We start from the raw sequence: 17,136 nt of genomic DNA on the forward strand, positions 1-17,136 counted from the left end.
AACTCATAGCTGTCAAAGATTGTGTGACACCTTCATATTATGGTATTCCAGTAAAATAAGAACTTACATATTTAAGCATAACCATTACAAAGGATCAGAAGTCTAGAGGCTTACTACCACCAACATCCTTGGTGGAAATCTTGAAGTTGAACTTTAAAACAACCAACCTAAAGCTATTAATGTACCTAGTAAGCTAACATATCTAGCTAGCACTCCTGTCAGGTAGCTAGCTAGCTAGTTTTATAGTTTCGTAATTTATTCTAATACATTTAGGAATTGCAAAAAATATGTTTGAATCTAGCAACGTTTTTTAGGCTCCTCACTACGAGACTAAGCCAATTTGCCAACGCTAAAATCAATATGTGTGTGTATATATATAAGTTAGCTTCATACTTTTTTCTGATTTGCCGAAAATGCAGCCTTGTTGATTACATTTTACACTTCGCGGTCACCAGAGTTTGACATGTGACTACAGTTTGCATTGAATCGTGGGTCATATCAACCTCACATGTGACCTAAATTCTTCACTCTCCCTCGAGCTAAATTGAGGGCCGAGGGGATAACGTTGGTGAATTGGACCTCCACTTAAGATGGCAATCAATCTGCATCCGGTTTCGACGGGGATTGCCCCGAGGGAAAGTGGATAACGTGTTTGGACTGTCATCCATTTTTGAAGACATTTATTTCCATTGTTAGAGCGACCACTTGAGTATCTGGTCAATATAATGGATAGTCTGATGTAAATGAGCCAGTCCTGTTGGTGGCGACAATGCACGTTACGAGAACGTTATGAAGTAGACGGCCAACGACATTTCCTGTGCGTACCGGAAATGTGTTTCGTTCTGTTATTGTTAGCATGAATGTAACTAGCTAGCTAATTTCGAATAGAACAGAAACATATAGCAATTGTGTTGATTTATTCGAAGTTCAACGTACCTGAATATACTCTAGTTGGCTGATAAACCAGCCTGAGACGAGGTAGGTAGAGGAATAAGCGAAGAGGCTGCTTCGTTAGATAACCATGATGTGAAATGTTCCTAGCTTTGAAGACCGTTAACGTTACTGCTGTATCGACACCAAACTAGCTAGCAATAGCACAACTTTCCCAAGTATCTGTTCCCAGGAAGCTCCGATTCAAACTCCCATTCACCAGCTCAAGATTCACTTGAACCAGAATCTGGCCTTACAGGACGGAGACGTTGATATGGCGAATCTCCTTTCAGCCCCAGGAAGCAGCCATTCACCAGCTTTTCAAGCTTAATAATGTCAAAATACATTCGTTACTCACCAAATATTGAGTTTTAATGAGCAACTATCGTAATTTACAGCCGTCACGGCCGGTATGTACTTCCAAAAAATGTGTAAATAAAAAGTTACATGCAACTGACAAAATGCCTATTCGGCACCTCCAATGTATTGACCTGTTGTAGACTTCCGACTTATTCATGGAAGCAGGGTTTGTGATGACCGGGATCCTTGGGACGTGTACGATTTACATTGGTTGCTTCTACGTTTTATTTAGATCTTTTTTGGATGTACATACCGCCCGTGACGTCAGTAAATGTCGATAGTTGCTAATCGAAACTCCATATTTGTTGAGTACATGCTTCCCATTTACCGCCCATCTCTGACTAATACCTTCCTCTTTCGTCTCAGATTGCCACCTGAGATACGTTGTCTGAGTGACACCTGCCGAATGTAGCAACATTATTTTATTCAACATTTATTCGAAATCTCTGGACTGTGAACAAGATCATGGAAAAAGGTATGCACATCTCTTGGTTGTCTGCCTTTTGTTGCAAGTTGTTGCCATTTATGTTGTCATAATCCATAGTGTCTAATATTGAGATTTGTCTCTATGGGGATAGATATGCAGGCAGGTGCTGCAGCTGCATCTGTGGTTGGGGCACCGATGGGAGCAGCTGGGACACAGAGCCGTTCAGAGGACGAGGAGTCGACTGGGATGAAAGATATCAAAAGAACAGCAACACAGGCATTTGTTGGGGGTGGTGGTGTTGTGCCCAATCGCAGGAGCTCTTCAAGGTTTGAACGTTACTCATTTGTCTCTGCAGGCACTTTTTTAGCTTCAATCTTTCCATCAGTTTTAACCTGAAATATGAACATCTAACACCTTGTACAGTTCAGTGATTAAAAATAATTGCCTACACTTCTGACCATTGGACAGCATTCATTCTGCATCACCTACCCTCTGAATTTGAAGTAGGCCTGCCTGAAAGGAAGCTCAAGGGTTCTCTCTGTTGCAGCTCTGGTTGCTATATGAAATCTAACCTGTTCCTCTCCTACTCCTAGGTCAATTAAAAGGAAGAAGTTTGATGATGAACTGGTGGAGAGCAGCCTGGCCAAGTCATCCAGCAGGGTCAAGGGCCCACCTGTCATCGAGCCAATCCGCTGCTCTGGGAGCGAACCCTCATCCAATGAGAAGAAGAAGGTATGAAGGAGGAATTGAATCCAAAGAGAGGGTGGTGTTTTTATGAGTAGCTCATATTGAGAAAGGTAGAGGGAGATACCGATAGTTGTTGAATTACTCTTGATTAAATGGCTAGACTATTAGCAGGTTAGCATTTTTCAGAACTGACCATAAAAATCATATACCATATAAACAGCACAATACTCTGCTGGTTGCAGTTTGTCATGAGTTTTGTTCTGGAGGCAGCTCTGCAGAGTGGTCACTAGCTGGCACAGCCACAGTTGTAAAATATGATTTTAAACCTTAACCCTAACCGTACTGCTATCCCTAATGCCTAACGTTACATTTAGACCAAAAAGCTTATTTTTTTTATTTCCATAGATTTTTACAATATAGCCAATTTTGACTTTGCAGCTGGACTGTCTAAGGAAAAATTGCTGAGTTCTGCCTCCAGGACAAGACTCATGACAAACTGCAACCTGCAGAGTATTGTGCTGTTTATATGGTCAGTTCTTTATTTGTCTCTAGACTCTAACTAATAAGGATGTCTGACCGATGATAAAATCACTACTAAAGTAAATGATGTAAAAGGCAAAGGAGATGTCTCATTGGTTCCCCATTTCCATGCTCCCCTATGTCAGATGTCCAAGTCCAGCACGACCCTCACGCCGCCCCTCACCATGGTGATCACCCCCCCGTCCATCGCCAAGAGGGTGAAGAAGAGCAAGCAGCCCCTTCAGATTACTAAAGACCTGGGCCGCTGGAAACCCACTGATGACCTGCTGCTCATCAACGCTGTGCTACAGGTAATAGGCCTAAAGACAGTAGAGAGAGGCTATTGATATATAACTAAAGCATCAGTGCTATAAATCATTGGAATTTGGCAGCGTAGTATACTATGTAAACATTGACCTTTTATTAATGGAAATATGAATTTTCAATGTGTTTGCGATGTATCCATATAATCTTTCTATGGATGTATAATACAGCTCATTGATGTGGTAATGCACAACTGCCTGTGTGTATTGTGTGTGTGCGCTGTTAGACGACAGATCTGACCTCTGTTCATCTGGGAGTGAAATTCAGCTGTCGTTTCACCCTGAGGGAGATCCAGGAGCGCTGGTACTCTCTGCTCTATGACCCCGTCATCTCCAAGTAAGAATCCACCACATCCCACACACCCCTGGCCATCTCCTACTATCCACTTCCTCCTATCCTTTTCCTTCCTCTCTCTTTTGTCTTTCTCGTTCCGTCCAGCACATTTGACCACCACTGTCAAATTTGTTCCTCCCCCTTATTAATTAACCGCAAGACTGTTATTGTAATAGACAACCAATTATTGTTGATTTGACTGGTCAAGTAAAGGCAAATAAAATCTCTATTATTTGTGACAATGTTCTACCCCGTCTCTGTGTTATAGGTTGGCATGGCAGGCGATGAGGCAGCTTCATCCGGAGGCCATTGCTGCAATCCAGAGCAAAGCTCTCTTCAGTCAGGCTGAGGAGGCTCTGCTGGCCAAGATTGCATCAGTGAGTGAGGCTGGGGGGTTTCTATGGTGTTTGAAATATATCAGGTGAAGATGGCCCAGTTCTTGCTCTCGAAATATGTAGTCAGTCACAAAGCAACGCCCAAATATAGAGTTATTGAGCTCTCTATTGCATCTCAACCTTTTTAATCATACACACAGTTCAGAGATGGTTGAATAAACATCAAAAACCCGAACTCTATACAGTCCACACGATATGTATTTGGACAGTGAAGCAAACATTTTTAAAGTTGGCTTTATACTCCAGCATTTTGAATTTGATATAGCATTTTTCATATTAGGTGATTTAAAAACATATATATATTTTTTATATTATTTTTTTAATTATTATTTTTCAGGGTATTTTCATACATATGCCATGTTTGAAGAATTCATAAGTATTTGTACAAATTCACTTCTAGTGTATTAAAGAAGTCAAAAGTTTAGTATTTGGTTCCATATTCCTTGCACACAATGACTACATCACAATGACTATGTTTTGCCCAAGAGGAACTGAATGGTGAATAATGTCGTGTCATTTTGGAGTCACTTTTTTTATAAGTAAGAATAGATATTTCTGAACACTTATATTACTCCAGTCATTATTCACCATTCAGTTATTATTGGGCAAAACATAACCAAAACAAACTGCAAATGCATCCGAGTCCCAAGCTTGACTTAGTCATTGCGTGCTAGGAGTATGGGACCAAATACTAAACATTTGACTACTTTAATACACAATAAGTGAATTTGTCCAAATACATATGACTTCTTCAAATGGGGAAGGGATGCATAAAGTGCTTTAATTTCTAAACGGTAAAACAGATACACCCTCAAATAAAAGGTGACATTCTGTACTGTCGTCTTGTATGAAATACATTATTTCATATCCACAATGCTGGAGTATACAGTGAGTTCCAAAACTATTGGGACAGTGACACATTTTCTGTTTTGGCTCTGTACTCCAGCACTTTCAATTTGAAATGATACAATGACTATGCGGTTAAAGTGCAGACTGTCAGCTTTAGTTTGAGGGTATTTTCATCCATATCGGGTGAACTGTATTTACATAGTTCCCCTATTTTAAGGGACTAAAAGTATTGGGACAAATTCACTTATGTGCATTTTTTCCCCACCTTTATTTAACCAGGTAGGCTAGTTGAGAACAAGTTCTCATTTACAACTGCGACCTGGCCAAGATAAAGCAAAGCAGTTCGACACATACAACAACACAGAGTTAGACATGGAATAAACAAACATACAGTCAATAATACTGTAGGGGGGAAAAGTATATATACAGTGTATGCAAATGAGGTAAGATAAGGGAGGTAAAGGCAATAAAATAGGCCATAGTGGCGAGGTAATTACGATATGGTAATTAAACACTGGAGTGATAGATGTGTAGAAGATGAATGTGCAAGTAGAGATACTGGGGTGCAAAGGAGCTAAATAAATAAATACAGTATGGGGATGAGGTAGTTAAATGTACAGGTGCAACGATCTGTGAGCTGCTCTGACAGCTGGTGCTTGAAGTTAGTGAGCTTCAGCAATTTTTGCAGTTCCAGTCATTGGCAGCAGAGAACTGGAAGGAAAGGTGGCCAAAGTAGGAATTGGCTTTGGGGGTGACCAGTGAAATATACCTGCTGGAGTGCGTGCTGCGGGTGGGTGCATTAAAGTAGTCAAAAGTTTAGTATTTGGTCCCATATTCCTAGCACGTAAGTCCTGAATGAATCGTGAATAATAATGAGTGAGAAAGTTACAGCTGCACAAATATCATACCCCCAAGACATGCTAACCTCTTACCAATACAATAACAGGTGAGGTTGGCATTTTTGGGGGAAGTTTGGTATTTGTGCGTATAACTTTTTCACTCATCATCCACTATTCAATCAGGACTCTCCGTAGTCATTTTAGCATCCACATTAATGTAGAAGTGTTTAGAAACATGTTATATTCTTATTTACAATAAATGACTCAAATGACAATACATTATTTACAGTTAATTTCTATTGTGCACAAAATAATCTGAAACACAACCAAAACAAACAGGAAATATATCAAACAAGTTTGTAGAATCACAAGCTTGGTATAATCATTGCGTGCTAGGAATATGGGACCGAATACTAAACTTTTGACTACTTTAATACACGTGAATTTGTACCAATACTTTTAGTCCCCTAAAATGGGGGGGGAACTATGTACAAAAAGTGCTGTAATTTCTAAATGGTTCACCCGATATGGATGAAAATACCCTCATTAAAGCTGACAGTCTGCACTTTAACCTCATAGTCAATATATCATTTCAAATCCAAAATGCTGGAGTACTGAGGCACTACAACAACAAATGTGTAACTGTCCCAATACTATGGGAGCTCACTGTAGAACCTAATTTCAAATGTTAGCTTCATTGTCCAAATACAGATGTGTGGACTGACTTTATATACATGTGTGTGTATATAGATTGATTATAAACATGTGTGTATATATGGTTGTGCCATAAAATAAGTATATTGATGCTGGAAAAAGCAATGACCTGCCCATTGGTGAAATACTTTTCTTGCTGCATATGTTTATATGTGTGGGATTGATGGCACTATATGCGTGTCAGTTTGAAGAAGTGAGTGTGGGTTTGTTTAAATATGTTTGTGTTTTCTGATGAACAGAGCAGTCAGCCCAAGCTGGAGGTGTTCCAGGAGCTGCTGAGTAAGCACCCCAGTGTGTTCTACCCCTCCCGCACACCCAAGAGCCTGCTGGTGCACTGGCAGCTGCTCAAACAGTACTACCTGCTGGAGGACCAGAGTGGTGAGAAACTCAAATGGGCTTATTGGTTCGTTACATATGCTTTGTACCAAATGCCACCCTATTCCCATAGCCTCTGGTCAAAAGTAGTGCACTAATACAGAATAGGGTACCATTTGGGATGCTGCTACACTGTTAGTCCATTACTTGATATCCATGGAGTGAATTATTTCTAAAAGTTGACCTACCTCCTGATTCCTGCTTACAAGCAAAAACTAAAGCATGAAGCACCAGTGACTCGGTCAATAAGAAAGTGGTCAGGTGAAGCAGATGCTAAGCTACAGGACTGCACAGACTGGAATATGTTCTGGGATTCTTCTGATGGCATTGAGGCGTACACCACATCAGTCACTGGCTTCATCAATAAGTGCATCGATGACGTTGTCCCCACAGTGACCGTACATACCCCAACCAGAATCCATGGATTACAGGCAACATCCGCACTGAGCTAAAGGGTAGAGCTGCCACTTTCAATGAGCGGGACTCTAACCTGGAAGCCAGTAAGAACTCCCGCTATGCCCTCCGACGAACCATCAAACAGGCAAAGCGTCAATACATGACTAAGATCGACTCGTACTACACCGGCTCCGACGCTCGTTGGATGTGGCAGGGCTTGCAAACTATTACAGACTACAAAGGGAAGCACAGCCACTCGCTGCCCAGTGACACAAACCTATCAGACGAGCTAAATTACTTCTATGTTCGCTTCGAGACAAGTAACACTGAAACATGCATGAGCGCACCAGCCGTTCCAGGCGATTGTGTGATCACGCTTTCCTTAGCCAATGTGAGTAAGACCTTTAAACAGATCAACATTCACAAGGCAGCAGGGCCAGACGGATTACCAGGACGTGTGCTCCGAGCATGCGCTGACCAACTGGCAAGTGTCTTCACTGACATTTTCAACCTGTCCCTGATTGAGTCTGTAATACCAACATGTTTCAAGCAGACCGCCATAGTCCCTGTGCCCAATAACATTAAGGTAACCTGCCTAAACGACTACCGACCCGTAGCACTCACGTCTGTAGCCATGAAGTGGTTTGAAAGGTTGGTCATGGCTCACATCAACACCATTATCCCAGAACCCCTAGACCCACTCCAATTTGCGTACCGCCACAAAAGATCCACATATGATGCAATCTCTATTGTACTCAACACTGCCTTTTCCCACCGGGACAAAAGGAACACCTATTTGAGAATGCTATTCATTGACTACAGCTCAGCATCCAACACCATAGTGCCCTCAAAGCTCATCACTAAGCTAAGGACCCTGGGACTTAACACCTTCCTCTGCGACTGGATCCTGAACTACCTGATGAGCCGACCACCGGTGATAAGGGTAGGGAACAACACATCTGCCACGCTGATCCTCAACACGGGGGCCCCTCAGGGGTGCGTGCTCAGTCCCCTCCTGTACTCCCTGTTCACTCATGACTGCATGGCCAGGCATGACCCCAACACCATCAAGTTTGCAGACGACACAACAGTGGTAGACCTGATCACCGATAACGATGAGGCAGCCTATAGGGAGGAGGTCAGAGACCTGGTCGTGTGGTGCCAGGACAACAACCTCTCCCTCAACGTGATCAAGACAAATGAGATTGTGGACTACAGGAAAAGGAGGACCGAGCACGCCCCCATTCTCATCGACGGGGCTGTAGTGGAACAGGTTGAGAGCTTCAAGTTCCTTGGTGTCCACATCACCAACAAACTATCATGGTATAAACACACTAAGACAGTCGTGAAGAGGGCTCGACAAAACCTATTATCCCTCAGGAGACTGAAAAGATTTGGCATGGGTCCTCAGATCCTCAAAAGGTTCTACAGCTGCACAATCGAGAGCATCCTGCCTGGTTGCATCACCTGCCGGGTATGGTAACTGCTCGGCCACCAACCGCAAGGCACTACAGAGGGTAGTGCGAACGGCCCAGTACATCACTGGGGCCAAGCTTCCTGCCATCCAGGGACTCCATATCAGGCAGTGTCAGAGGAAGGCCCTAAAAAGACCCCAGCCACCCGAGTCATAGACTGTTCTTTCTGCTACCGCATGGCACGCGGTACCGGAGCACCAAGTCTTGGTCCAAAAGGCTTCTTAACAGCTTCTACCCCCAAGCCATAAGACTCCTGAACAGCTAATCAAGGGCTACCCAGACCCCTCTTTTACACTGCTGCTACTCTCTGTTTATAATCTATGCATAGTCACTTTAACTCTATCTACATGTACATATAACCTCAATTACCTCAACTAACCGGTGCCCCCGCACATTGACTCTGTACCAGAACCACCTGTATATAGTTTTGCTTGTTCTGTTACTGCTGCTGTTTAATTATTTGTTTATTTTCTATTTTTTACTTACAGTGAGGGGGGAAAGTATTTGATCCCCTGCTGATTATGTACGTTTGCCCACTGACAAAGAAATGATCAGTCTATAATTTTAATGGTAGGTTTATTTGAACAGTGAGAGACAGAATAACAACAAAAAAATCCAGAAAACGCATGTCAAAAATGTTATAGATTTGCATTTTAATGAGGGAAATAAGTATTTGACCCCCTCTCAATCAGAAAGATTTCAGGCTCCCAGGTGTCTTTTATACAGGTAACGAGCTGAGATTAGGAGCACACTCTTGAAGGGAGTGCTCCTAATCTCAGTTTGTTACCTGTATAAAAGACACCTGTCCACAGAAGCAATCAATCAATCAGATTCCAAACTTTCCACCATGGCCAAGACCAAAGAGCTCTCCAAGGATGTCAGGGACAAGATTGTAGACCTACACAAGGCTGGAATGGGCTACAAGACCATCGCCAAGCAGCTTGGTGAGAAGGTGACAACAGTTGGTGCGATTATTCGCAAATGGAAGAAACACAAAAGAACTGTCAATCTCCCTCGGCCTGGGGCTCCATGCAAGATCTCACCTCGTGGAGTTGCAATGATCATGAGAACGGTGAGGAATCAGCCCAGAACTACACGGGAGGATCTTGTCAATGATCTCAAGGCAGCTGGGACCATAGTCACCAAGAAAACAATTGGTAACACACTACGCCGTGAAGGACTGAAATCCTGCAGCACCCGCAAGGTCCCCCTGCTCAAGAAAGCACATATACATGCCCGTCTGAAGTTTGCCAATGAACATCTGAATGATTCAGAGGACAACTGGGTGAAAGTGTTGTGGTCAGATGAGACCAAAATGGAGCTCTTTGGCATCAACTCAACTCGCCGTGTTTGGAGGAGGAGGAATGCTGCCTATGACCTCAAGAAGACCATCCACACCGTCAAACATGGAGGTGGAAACATTATGCTTTGGGGGTGTTTTTCTGCTAAGGGGACAGGACAACTTCACCGCATCAAAGGGACGATGGACGGGGCCATGTACTGTCAAATCTTGGTTGAGAACCTTCTTCCCTCAGCCAGGGTATTGAAAATGGGTCATGGATGGGTATTCCAGCATGACAATGACCCAAAACACATGGCCAAGGCAACAAAGGAGTGGCTCAAGAAGAAGCACAGTATGGTCCTGGAGTGGCCTAGCCAGTCTCCAGCCCTTAATCCCATAGAGAATCTGTGGAGGGAGCTGAAGGTTCGAGTTGCCAAACGTCAGCCTCGAAACCTTAATGACTTGGAGAAAATCTGCAAAGAGGAGTGGGACAAAATCCCTCCTGAGATGTGTGCAAACCTGGTGGCCAACTACAAGAAACGTCTGACCTCTGTGATTGCCAACAAGGGTTGTGCCACCAAGTACTAAGTCAAGTTTTGCAGAGGGGTCAAATACTTATTTCCCTCATTAAAATGCAAATCAATTTATAACATTTTTGACATGCATTTTTCTGGATTTTTTTGTTATTCTGTCTCTCACTGTTCAAATAAACCTACCATTAAAATTATAGACTGATAATTTCTTTGTCAGTGGGCAAACGTACAAAATCAGCAGGGGATCAAATACTTTTTCCCCTCACTAACTTTTTTTTTTAAGCGTTGTTGGTTAAGGGCTCGTAAGTAAGCATTTCACTGTAAGGTCTAGACCTGTTGTATTCGGCACATGTAACAAATTTGATTTGTTCCACTGTTGCAAACTAAAACTAAGTGAGTTGACCGTGCCCATCAGTCCCCCAATATATGATGCCTTATTGTATGGTTTGATTCTCTTTTGCAGTCCAACCTTTCCCTAAAGGTGACCAAGTCCTCAACTTCTCTGATGCTGAGCAGCTGGTGGATGATGCTAAGCTAAAGTAAGAGAACCGGTCAACATTCTGACCACAATTAATTTCCAGTTTCCCTGAGTTAAAATTTAGAGCTCCTCCTCTCCTCGTCATTCTAATCAGTTTCTCTGTTTTGTTACCCAGGGAGAGCAGAGATGAGGTGCTGGAGCATGGTGAGTTACTCAAACATAACTTGCACACTACTGACACATAAAAGGAGTCTATCTAAGAAGGTGCTTCATTGATCAAATTCAAAGCACCTGAATGCATGTTCCATAATGCATGTTGGTTGGCTTAGAAGTCTGTCATCTCTTCTCCTCTTCCTCATTCTCTCTCCTGCTGCCCTTCCTCATTCTGTCCCCACTTTCAGAGCTGATGATATCTGACCGCCATCAGAAGAAGGAGATAAGACAGCTGGAGCAGGAGCTACCACGCTGGCAGGTCCTGGTGGACAGCATCACAGGTGTGAGAGTGTGTGAGAGTGTGTGTGTGTGTAAGAAGCCAGTCTTGCAGGGGGTTTATGTTGTTGTGTTCTCAGGTATGAACTCTCCAGACTTTGACAACCAGACGCTGGCAGCTCTGAGAGGCCGGATGGTTCGCTACCTTATGAGGTCACGAGAGGTGAGCAGCTAATTTCAGATTGAATTAACTGAATTTACAGTACAGTACCAAATTATATTAGGACCATAGTAAGATGACTGTGGAGCAAGTTCATTATATGGAAATGTATGCTTATGAAATGTGAAAATGTTTTATATATATTTTATGAAGCTAATCTGACTTCCTCTAGATCACCCTGGGCAGAGCCACCAAGGACAAGCAAATAGATGTGGATCTGTCTCTGGAAGGACCTGCCTGGAAGATCTCCAGGAAACAAGGTGACTCCCTTATCAGCACCATGACATGGACCTCATTTAACATAGGGTGCCATTTCAGTCACAGCCAATGGTAGTGCACTAAATAGGGAATAGGATGCCATTTTGGATGCCATATCTGCATTACCTGGGTCTGATGCTGAATAACCTGTATCTGGGCTCTAGAGGGCAGTGCTTGCCCTGTCCTCACTTAACCATAGTGAAATTAGACCCTGTTGAAATGACTGTTTTCTGATAAACGTCTATCATATAGTAATATTATGGCCCTATATCAGGACTTGATCTAGTTCTTCATTGTGTGTTTGTAACTGTTTATAACTGTCTATGTCTAATGTACAGGGATCATTAAACTGAAGAACAACGGGGACTTCTTCATAGCCAACGAGGGCCGCAGGCCCATCTACATAGACGGCAGACCAGTCCTGTCGGGCAACAAGTGGAAACTCAACAACAACTCTGTAGTGGAGGTTTGTGGAAATTTCTGGAAGACTTAAATGGCAGGATGTATTATACGGTAGCTGGTGCAAGAAGAGTGACATGGAAGAAACATTTTAAAGGGGATTCATTTTTTTAATGAACAACAGACTACATAGTTGAGATTGAATTCTGTCTGCCTGTCATGCTTTTTACTTCACAATACCTGATCTATAACAACCACCTCTACTAATACATGAATGTCACAACAAGTCATTTGTCTCTCCAGATTGCAGGTCTTCGTTTTGTGTTTCTGATTAACCAGGAGCTGATCTCACTCATCAAGGCAGAAGCAGCTAAGATGAATCAGCAGTGAGAGAGCAAGGCCAAGATAGCTGCTTTTAGCAACACTGGTGTATTGGCACACAAGCATTGCTGGGAATTGGGTTGCAAAAACGGAATAGTCCGCAGGCCAGAAGTTAATAAAATTATATTTCAACTTACTCTGCCGGTGGTCTTGACGGTTGGTCCTTATAGCGAGGGGAATTTGAGACAAAATATCGAAGTATGTGGAAAGTCTGTTAAATAATACCTTTAGATAATTTGTCTCAAGTTCCCCCAGTTAGAAAGACCCACCGGCAGTTAGTTGAAATTGAATTTTATTTAACTTCTTTCTCTGTTGCGGAAAGACTGATACATGTTTGATAGTGTCTTGATGCTGTATTGTTTGTCCTTCATGTTCTAATAGTTCAATGTTACCCCTTGTGTTTTTTTGTAATAATAAAAAAATCTAAAAATCTTGCTCCCCCCTGCCTGTTCGGTTTTTTAGCAACCCAATTCCCAGCAATGCTAGTGTGTCAGTGCACCAGTGTTGCTAAAAGCAGTTAAGGGTAAGACACATGCCTGTGTCCACTGCCCAGCCAGCTCCTTCATAGAGAGCAACGTACGGTGGCCAATGGACACGACCAGGAGCCTAATGGACACCACCAAGGAGCCTAGTAGACGAGGACCACATGAAGGACTACAGATTTGAAGGAAAGTAACCCGGAACCCCTTTAGTCGTGGTTATACAGTGGAGTAAGAGCACGACACACACACACACTCTGAGAATGATTGTGGTCTTTGGCTACATCACATACCTTTCCGCTGCTGGACATTTTAGGGTGAATCTCATCTCAAAGAACCTAAATGATACTTTCCTTGTAACTACAGGACCGTAACACCAGTTTAGTCTTGTTTTAAAGTTTAAATTGGGATTCATATCAGGAGGTTCCACAGTGCCTTTTAAGACAATGGATTTGTTTTAAAACTGTGTTTCCTTTTAGTTCATACAGATAGGTTTAGGTTGAATTGGTACATGCAAAGATACATTTAGGACCAGGATAGGGAATCAGTCGTAAAAAGTGATATTGTGTATGTATGTATTAGTGCTACTTAAGCCAAAGCCATGTAAAAGTCAATGTGACAGTTTGTTTGATTTTTGTATGAAAGCTTGGATTAAAATGTGTCATTAGTTGAACCATTTCCTGAGTGTCATAATAATTGCATGTAAATGTTGTTTATTTTTCTACCACAAGGTGTAGCTGTTGGATTAGTAATGTTTTTTTTTGCATCTCTTCATTCTTACTCTGTTAATGAGTGCTACAGTATTATCTTTGATATTATTCATATCTGAAAGATGTCAGCAGTCAATGAATTTAAAAAAAATTCTACTCCATAATTTGGCCTATAAGTGTTGACTTGTGGCATCAACAAAACTTAAGTCCCACTAGCTGGTGTAGTGCTTGTCGGACTACAGTACATCACAGCAGCGATATTTTCTTGCAACATTGTGAGAAAGTTGGTTATTAATTGCCTGTATCAGAGACACCAACGTTTTGGTTTAATATGCTGCAAAATCAAAGAAGATCAGATATGCAGATTTTCTGGAAGTGTGAAATATGGTCTATTGAAGATACTAATCTGTTAAAATGCTCATAACGTCTGAGTTGAAACACTTGTTGCCGTTCATAAATTCATAAATCGTTTTACTTTCTGTTAAACTTCAATCAAACACGTTCTGTGTTAGCCTGGGTGCCAGTTTGTTTCTGCCTTGCCAATTCCTTGTGGAATTCTCATGCCAAACTAAAATTGTTTGACAATGAGGGAGTTTGATTATGTGCACCTGGCAATTGCCCGTGAAGTGAACGGGCAAAATCGGTGAGGGAGGAGTGCCTTTCTCAAATCGAACAGTAATCTGTGCAGCTTGGTCATGTTTTCAACAAGGCATCATGATGCATCGTTTAGAAACATACATCTCGCCCTTAAAATATGTTTGAATTTTCAAACCAGTTTTCATTGTGAAGGCAGATGAAGCGTTTTTATCAAAATCAATCACTTTTGCATGTGAAAACACAGAATCCTACGTATGTGCCTCTGTAAGGTCCCTCAGTCAAGTACTGAATTTCACACAGATTCAACTACAAAGACCAGGGAGCTTTTTGAAAGCCTCAAAGAAAAGCAGTGATTAGTAGATGGGTAACAACAAATCATGTGCTTAACCTACGTCACTTTTGTTTTGAGACGATTTCGCCGTCGGACAGAACGGGGCAACCGGTTCCAAATCGAATGCAACCAACGCTAACCCTGTTCACTCGGGGCATTCATCGAATTCCCTCTATGACAGTAATGGATTAAGCAAAAGCTCAAACAGTTCTGGGACCAGGCTAGTTCTGTCTTTTGAGAAAATAATTGGCAGTGTTTTGTGTACTTTTATGCCTGTAGGGAAGTGGCCCCCAATACCTACCCCCATGACATGTTACAAACAAGAAAATAACATCTAGGCTTTTGTCATTATTTTGCTCATTAGGTTGGTTATTATTGAAACCGAAAGATACCCATTTTACATTTCTATGATATCTGATCAAATTTGGATATTCATAAGTTGATCAGCATCACAGGAATTGGATTAACAAAATGCATTCAGTTTGTTAGGTTTACTTACTGCTTGCTTTGCTTTACCATTTAACCAAGGTATTTCTGGGGAGGAGGTACTTGCGCTGAGGTAGTTGACCCTATGTAGCCAATATCTGGAGATGCAGCCAGCCCTGCAGCAGCCTGTGACTAAAACTAGCCTGTCACTAAAACCAATGCTATCGCCATCTACTTTCTAAATTAAAATCTGAAATGTTTTGAGTTAAAGTATTCAACCCCTTTGTTATGGCAAGCCTAAATAATTTCAGGAGTAAACATTTGCTTAACATATCACAAAGTTATATGGACTCACTGTGTGAAATAATAGAGGTTGACATTTTTAAATGACTACGCCTTCCTCTGTCCTCCATACATACAACCTCTGTAAGGTCCCTCAGTCAAGTATTGAATTTCACACAGATTCAACTATAAAGACCAGGGAGCTTTTTGAAAGCCTCAAAGAAAAGCAGTGATTAGTAGATGGGTAACAACAACAAATCAGACATTGAATATATCTTTAAGCATGGTCAAATTAATAATTATGATGTGGATGATGTATTAAACCACACAGACACATCAAAGATGCAGTCGCCCTGAACTGAGCTGCAGGACAGGAATGAAACTGCTTATGGATGTCAACATGAGGCCATTGGTGAATTTACAACAGCTACAGAGTTCAATGGCTGTGAGAGGAGAAAACGGAGGATGGATCAACAACATTGTAGTGACTCTACAATGACCTAAATGACAGAGTGAAAAGAATAGAAATATACAGGAAATATTCCAAAACATGCATATGTATGCAACAAGGCACTAAAGTAAGACTGCAAAGGAATATACTTTTTGGCCTAAATACAAAGCCTTATGTTAGGGGCAAATCCAACACAACGCATCACTAAGTAACTGCCTCCTTATTTTCAAGCATAGTGGTGGCTGCATCATGGTACTGTATGGGTATGCTTGACATCAACAAAGACGGGGGGTTTTAGGATAAAAAAAGAAAACGGGAGGGAGCTAAGCACAGGCAAAATCCTAGATGAAAACCTGCTTCAGTCTGCTTTACACCAGACACTGGGAGGGGAAATCACCTTTCAGCAGGATAATAACCTACAACACAAAGCCAAATCTACACCGGAGTTGCTACCAAAAAAATTATTAAAAAAAAAAATGTATAAAAAATCTTCCTCTTTCACAGAGTATTTTGTGTAGATTGTTGACAAAAATGACAAATCCATTTTAATCCCAATTTGTAACAATAAAATGTGAAGTAATCAACGGGGGGTGTAGACTTTCTATAGCCACTGTATATTATAGGTTACAGTAGGCTACTAAATCAAGAAAAGATTAGTCTCCTCTTTTCAGCAGTAGGTGTTCGCTTTCCAAACTATGTTTTTCTTGCGATTGTATTTTGAAGTCAGTGTCATTGTAAAGTTTATTTAGTAGCCTACTATGTACACACACAAACAATTCGGAAAGTATTCAGACCCCTTGACTTTTTCCACATTTAGTTACGTTACAGGCTTATTCTAAAATGGATTACATTGTTGTTATTCCTCAATCTACACACAATACCCCATAATGACAAAAAAGTTTTTTAAAACATTTTTGCAAATGTATTACAAATATAAAACTGAAATCACCTTAGTATCACATAAGTATTCAGACCCTTTACTCAGTACTTTGTTGAAGCACCTTTTGCAGCGATTACAGCCTCAAGTCTTCTTGGGTATGACGCTACAAGCTTGGCACACCTGTGCTCCCGAGTGGCGCAGCGGTCTAAGGCACTGCATCTCAGTGCTTGAGTCGTTACTACAGACACCCTGGTTCGATTCCAGGCTGTATCACAACTGGCTGTGATTGGGAGTCCCATAGGTCGGCGCACAATTGGCCCAGCGTCGTCTGGGTTTGGCCAGTGTAGGCCGTCATTGTAAATAAGAATTTGTTCTTA

At 41.8% G+C, this 17,136-nt stretch overlaps 1 protein-coding gene across 5 annotated transcripts; it reads left to right on the forward strand.

The window, feature by feature from the left end:
* The first annotated feature begins 612 nt into the window (after positions 1 to 612).
* On the forward strand, positions 613 to 13,755 carry mcrs1 (microspherule protein 1). Of its 5 annotated transcripts, none has more exons than XM_071378132.1 (15): positions 613 to 817; positions 1,657 to 1,765; positions 1,869 to 2,043; positions 2,311 to 2,449; positions 3,070 to 3,234; positions 3,474 to 3,583; positions 3,849 to 3,957; positions 6,617 to 6,755; positions 10,902 to 10,977; positions 11,092 to 11,120; positions 11,318 to 11,410; positions 11,486 to 11,568; positions 11,738 to 11,825; positions 12,162 to 12,289; positions 12,526 to 13,755. In XM_071378132.1, the coding sequence occupies exons 2-15, from the start codon at positions 1,756 to 1,758 to the stop codon at positions 12,610 to 12,612; spliced, it is 1,431 nt and encodes a 476-aa protein (XP_071234233.1). In that variant the 5' UTR covers positions 613 to 817; positions 1,657 to 1,755; the 3' UTR covers positions 12,613 to 13,755. The 5 variants fall into 5 exon arrangements, with proteins under 5 accessions (XP_071234233.1, XP_071234208.1, XP_071234224.1 ...); XM_071378123.1 differs by lacking the exon at positions 613 to 817 and adding an exon at positions 818 to 978; XM_071378107.1 differs by having other exon boundaries at positions 714 to 817; positions 11,318 to 11,568.
* The last annotated feature ends 3,381 nt before the right edge of the window (positions 13,756 to 17,136 follow it).

This window comes from Salvelinus alpinus, chromosome 2 (genome assembly GCF_045679555.1).
Source record: "Salvelinus alpinus chromosome 2, SLU_Salpinus.1, whole genome shotgun sequence".
NCBI classification, from domain to species: Eukaryota; Metazoa; Chordata; class Actinopteri; order Salmoniformes; family Salmonidae; genus Salvelinus; species Salvelinus alpinus.

Coding starts and splice junctions, on each gene's coding strand:
- mcrs1 (XM_071378107.1), top strand. Junction 3,235..3,473: donor TCATCAACGCTGTGCTACAG/GTAATAGGCCTA, acceptor GTGCGCTGTTAG/ACGACAGATCTGACCTCTGT. Junction 3,958..6,616: donor TGCTGGCCAAGATTGCATCA/GTGAGTGAGGCT, acceptor TCTGATGAACAG/AGCAGTCAGCCCAAGCTGGA.